At 35.7% G+C, this 6,017-nt stretch overlaps 2 protein-coding genes across 4 annotated transcripts in view; both read right to left on the bottom strand.

Moving 5' to 3' along the window:
- Positions 1–1,755: 1,755 nt before the first annotated feature.
- Positions 1,756–4,164, bottom strand: LOC107551421 (cAMP-dependent protein kinase type II-alpha regulatory subunit-like). Of its 2 annotated transcripts, XR_001604766.1 has the most exons (4): positions 4,094–4,164; positions 3,072–3,207; positions 2,366–2,557; positions 1,756–2,074 (listed from the first exon to the last, which is right to left on the bottom strand). XR_001604766.1 is itself a non-coding variant. In XM_016233010.1 (3 exons), the coding sequence occupies exons 1-3, from the start codon at positions 4,106–4,108 to the stop codon at positions 2,424–2,426; spliced, it is 285 nt and encodes a 94-aa protein (XP_016088496.1). In that variant the 5' UTR covers positions 4,109–4,164; the 3' UTR covers positions 1,756–2,423. The 2 variants fall into 2 exon arrangements, 1 of the variants encoding a protein (XP_016088496.1); XM_016233010.1 differs by having other exon boundaries at positions 1,756–2,557.
- Positions 4,165–4,880: 716 nt separating this feature from the next.
- Positions 4,881–6,017, bottom strand: part of LOC107551419 (cAMP-dependent protein kinase type II-beta regulatory subunit-like) — a 13,113-nt gene continuing 11,976 nt past the window's right edge. For both annotated transcript variants that reach the window (XM_016233007.1, XM_016233006.1), the window contains 2 exons: positions 5,698–5,833; positions 4,881–5,183 (listed from right to left, as the gene is read on the bottom strand). In XM_016233007.1, coding sequence (XP_016088493.1) covers positions 5,050–5,183; positions 5,698–5,833 — 270 coding nt within the window. In that variant the 3' untranslated portion in view covers positions 4,881–5,049. The remainder of the gene's footprint in view (positions 5,184–5,697; positions 5,834–6,017) is intronic.

The following is a 6,017-nucleotide window of genomic DNA, read 5'->3' on the forward strand; positions in this document are numbered from 1 at the left end:
ATGCATATTATGCATGAATGAAAATGAATCATTTGTAGCATAGGACTTGGCTGTAATAATCACAAATGATTTTTAAATACAAAATTGTTCTTTATTTGAATGGAAAGTCAAATATAACTGACGGTATAGTACTGGGCTCTCTTGCACCAAGAGACTGTAGACCTTTTGATCCATTTTCAGGACATAAAAAGCATTAGCGACTTCTCAATTAGGCGGCAGAAATTCACACAGAAATGAGCACTGATTGGCAATTAAAAGTCTTTTGAACAGGGTAGAAATGGTGTAAAGTTACACTGACACACAGATATGGTTTAGGGATTCACTACAGGCTAGTTTACCAACAGACAAACCTGTGGGGATCTACATGGGAAGAGGTGATGATGGCTAAGCTGTTCATATTAGAGGTAGACGGTAATGAATTCAGTAATGTTTTAGGAAGAAATGGCTACTACTAGTAATGCATATGACTTGCTGTGAAGCAAAAGATCCAATCAACAAGGACAAACTTTTCATACATCAAGAGACAGAGAAAAACGGTGTCCAAATACTGCAGAAATTAAGAATAAAGCAAGTGTTTTTAAGAATATTATCAAAATGCCAAAAGCTACCAGAAACAAAGTAAACGTAACTCAAAAATATACACCGGAAAACAGAGGAATCATTCAGACTTTTTCAGAGAGAGTAAATGTCGTTGGTAACTTTGAGCATCTAGAAAATGAATGTGAACGTACAATTTGTGCATGTTGAATGCATCTTAATTCATTGTGAAATGCTTTGAAGAAATTGAAGATGTGAACAAATTCATAAAAAATGTGCTACACCGTTTTAAAACTGAAGATACACAATGCCTACATTTACTATTCTTATGTGACGGTGAGGAGTTTCTCTAAAAGATTGTGCAAAAACAAGGAATTGAAAACATGTAGCGCTGTGCAACCTCAAGTTCACCCAGAAATGAACATTTGCTGAAAATGTATGCACCCTCAGGTCATCCAAGATGTAGATGAGTTTGCTTCTTCATCAGATTTGGAGAAATATAGCATTACATCACTTGTTCACCATTGGATCCTCTGCAGTGAATGGGTGCCGTCAGAATGAGAGTCCAAACAGCTGATAAAAACACCACAATAATCCACAAGTAATACATCTGATTTAGATTAGATTTTTTTTGGACTCTCATTCTGACGGCATCCATTCACTGCAGAGGATCCAATGGTGAACAAGTGATGTAATGCTATATTTCTCCAAATCTGATGAAGAAGCAAACTCCTCTACATCTTGGATGGCCTGAGGATGAGTACATTTTCATTTCTGGGTGAGCTATTCCATTAAATTAGGTATTTCCATTACACTGGCATCAAAGTGCAATGATACTCAGACCGCATTTTCATTTTTATAAGTAATCGAGTCTGTGCATCTCCATCTCCTTTTCTCATATCGTATTCTCAAGCAATTTGAAAGTTTACTAACTCATGGAAATGTAATGAAACTTGAGTATAAAAGTCAACGTGAAACAATTGGCAACTCATTTTACTTCTGTAATCTGAAGTAGTTATGAGTTAAATGGGATATTCAACAAGAAAAAAATAGGTAGGACCTGATTTTATTCATCAGAATTGATTGGGTGGTTTAAAAAATGGGTGTTTCATACTACAATACATTTATAACTTCATCTGAAAACAAATTTTTGATGTTTTAGATGCAATGCTAAAAATGTTTGAGGCATTACAATTTTTAATACAAACTTTTATTTATTATTAATGTGCTCTAAGTAAATGTTAAATTTAGTTTTCATGTTGACTTTAAACTCTGGCATGTAGTCCATAATTCATTAAGTAACTGTTCACATTTTTTGTAACGGGCGTCATCAAGATGCAATTCATGAAGCTCAGATGCAGAATTCATGTTTAGTCAAAAATAGTGGCTCGCAGTAAAAATGACTTGCATAACACTGAAAACATTGACAAATGCTCAACAGCAGATTTAAAAATTCAGAAGTATAGCTTTAAAAGAATAAATTAACATATTACTGTGCTGTATATGGCATAACAATGCAGTCTTTGTGTGGACGTCACTGTAAAAGATGCAGCATGTGAAAGAAACACAAACCAAGTTTAAAAAACGAGAACAATTTCGATAAACACACTGGTACCAAATCCCCAAACTAAAAAACCATGAGGAATCTCCCATAAACCTTGAGAACCCTGGAGGAAAGCACTCACATTTGGCTTTTCACATCTAAAAAAAACTATTATCATTGACACACCGGAGTTTCACATCTGTGAATGCAAAACAATAACTTCAAGCTTATGACCTACAGTATGTTAACATGATTTCTTGACCATGATGACAGGCCTCTACTTACCATTTTCTCATCGTTTCACATTGCATTTTAAGTTTGCGATGTTTTTGATTAATTGATTTCATGCATTCGGCTCCTCTATTGCGATGTGACTCTTGAAGAGCGTGATCAGCTGCTCCTCATAATTGGCTATGTTTCGTTTCATGATGTCCATGCAGGGGCCTAATAACCTCTCAAACGCCTGCACGTCCATTACTGTGGAGCACAAGGTGAATGATCACATGACCCGCCGTGCAGCTGCGATGCATTGTTATATGTGACCCTGGACCACAAAACCAGTCATAAGGGTCAATTTTTCGAAATTGAGATTTATACATCACACAAAAGCTGAATAAATGAGCGTTCCATTGATCTATGGTTTGTTAGGCTAGGACGATATTTGGCCGAGATGCAACTATTTGAAAATCTGGAATCTGAGGGTGCAAAAAAATCTAAATATTGAGAAAATCGCCTTTAAAGTTGTCCAAATGAAGTTCTTAGCAATGCATATTACTAATGAAAAATTAAGTTGATATATTTACAGTAGGAAATTAATGAAATATCTTCATGGAACGTGATCTTTACTTAATATCCTAATGATTTTTGGCATAAAAGAAAAATCTATAATTTTGACCCATACAATGTATTTTTGGCTATTTCTACAAATATACCCCAGCGACTTAAGACTGCTTTTGTGCTGCAGGGTCACATATCATTTATAATGCATTACCTAAGCATTTGACGTTGTCCATGGCATATGCAGAAGCTGCCCGTGGCTTGTTAGTGACGAGCGCCAACTCTCCAAAATACTGGCCTCTAGAGCATGTGGCGATTTCCACCTCCTCGTCTTCAGTGTCATTTTTCGACTAAAAAAACACAATGTCACGTAAATGCACGTGAATCTTTTAAAGCTGAAGGATTTATTGGTTTATTAAAGGGATAGTTCACCCAAAAATGAAAAGTCTGTTATTAATTACTCACCCATATGTCGTTCTAAACCCGTAAGACCTCCGTTCATCTTCGGAACACAGATTAAGATATTTTTGATGGAATCTGAGAGCTCTCTGAACCTCCATAGACAGCAACGCAACTGAAATGTTCCCAGGTCCAGAAACGTAGCAAGGAGATCTGTAAAATAATCCATGTGACATCAGTGGCTCGACCGCAAGTATACGAAGCTACAAGAATACTTTGTGCGCAAAAAAAACACGACTTTATTCATCAATTAGTCTCCTCCGCGTCACCGTAGTACCATTTTGAAGAATATCCGCTGGACGTAAACAGCGTATGCTGTTCTGTGTCAGCTGTGTCACATGGATACACTGTTTTCGTTCAGATCAAATCACAACAACGTAGGAAACCGATCCGGCGTGACGCAGCTGACACAGAACAGCATACACTGTTTACGTCCAGCGGATATTCTCCAAAATGGCGCTACAGGGGGATGCGGAGGAGACGAATTGATGTATAAAGTCATGGTTTTCATAGCTTCGTATAATTGCGGTTGAACCCCTGATGTCACATGGATTATTTTACAGATCTCCTTGCTATGTTTCTGTCTGGGAACATTTCAGTTGCGTTGCTGTCTATGGAGGTTCAGAGAGCTCTCAGATTCCATCAAAAATATCTTAATTTGTGTTCCGAAGATGAACGGAGGTCTTACGGGTTTGAATTTGGGTGAACTAACCCTTTAAGATGCATAATGAACCGAATTGTGCTGATTCTTTGTAAAAGCAAACATGTTTGACTCACTTTGCTCCTCTTCATAGTGATCTTAACGTGTCCTGACTCTACGATGTAGAAACAATCTGCCAAATCACCCTGTGAAAACAAGGTAGCAGTTTGGGGTCAGTAAGATTTTTCATATTTTTGAAAGAAGTCTTTTCTGCTCACCAAGGCTGCATTTATGTGATCAAAAATACAGTAATATTGTGAAATATTTTTATAATTTAAAATTACTGTTTTCTATTGGAATATATTGTAAAATGTAATTTATTCCTGTAATCAAAGCTGAATTTTTAGCATCATTACTCCAGTCTTCAGTGTCACATGTTCATTCAGATATCGTTCTAATATGCTGATTTGCTGTTTAATAAACCTTTATTATTAGTAGTAATAGAATACAACACAGAAAACAGCATTTATGTGAAATGGACAAATAAATCACTTTATAAATGTATTTTAATAATTAACCCTTGCTGAATAAAATAATTTCTTATAAAAAATCTAACATATATTATATTTAGTGCTGTCAAACGATTAATCTCGATTAATCGCATCTAAAATAAAAGTTTGTTTGCATAATATGTGTACTGTGTTTATTTATTGTGTGTGTATATATAAATACAAACACATTCATGCATATATTTTGAAAATATTTACGTGTGTGTATGTGTGTATATATATATATATGTAATTTAAATTATAAATATATTTAATAAATATATTTTTCTGAAATATATACGTGTGTGTGTGTGTGTGTGTGTGTATATATATATATATATATATATATATATATCACATCTAAAAAAAACTATTATCATTGACACACCGGAGTTTCACATCTGTGAATGCAAAACAATAACTTCAAGCTTATGACCTACAGTATGTTAACATGATTTCTTGACCATGATGACAGGCCTCTACTTACCATTTTCTCATCGTTTCACATTGCATTTTAAGTTTGCGATGTTTTTGATTAATTGATTTCATGCATTCGGCTCCTCTATTGCGATGTGACTCTTGAAGAGCGTGATCAGCTGCTCCTCATAATTGGCTATGTTTCGTTTCATGATGTCCATGCAGGGGCCTAATAACCTCTCAAACGCCTGCACGTCCATTACTGTGGAGCACAAGGTGAATGATCACATGACCCGCCGTGCAGCTGCGATGCATTGTTATATGTGACCCTGGACCACAAAACCAGTCATAAGGGTCAATTTTTCGAAATTGAGATTTATACATCACACAAAAGCTGAATAAATGAGCGTTCCATTGATCTATGGTTTGTTAGGCTAGGACGATATTTGGCCGAGATGCAACTATTTGAAAATCTGGAATCTGAGGGTGCAAAAAAATCTAAATATTGAGAAAATCGCCTTTAAAGTTGTCCAAATGAAGTTCTTAGCAATGCATATTACTAATGAAAAATTAAGTTGATATATTTACAGTAGGAAATTAATGAAATATCTTCATGGAACGTGATCTTTACTTAATATCCTAATGATTTTTGGCATAAAAGAAAAATCTATAATTTTGACCCATACAATGTATTTTTGGCTATTTCTACAAATATACCCCAGCGACTTAAGACTGCTTTTGTGCTGCAGGGTCACATATCATTTATAATGCATTACCTAAGCATTTGACGTTGTCCATGGCATATGCAGAAGCTGCCCGTGGCTTGTTAGTGACGAGCGCCAACTCTCCAAAATACTGGCCTCTAGAGCATGTGGCGATTTCCACCTCCTCGTCTTCAGTGTCATTTTTCGACTAAAAAAACACAATGTCACGTAAATGCACGTGAATCTTTTAAAGCTGAAGGATTTATTGGTTTATTAAAGGGATAGTTCACCCAAAAATGAAAAGTCTGTTATTAATTACTCACCCATATGTCGTTCTAAACCCGTAAGACCTCCGTTCATCTTCGGAACACAGATTAAGATATTTTTGATGG

This window comes from Sinocyclocheilus grahami, unplaced genomic scaffold, assembly GCF_001515645.1.
Source record: "Sinocyclocheilus grahami isolate Dianchi unplaced genomic scaffold, SAMN03320097.WGS_v1.1 scaffold423.1, whole genome shotgun sequence".
NCBI lineage: Eukaryota > Metazoa > Chordata > Actinopteri > Cypriniformes > Cyprinidae > Sinocyclocheilus > Sinocyclocheilus grahami.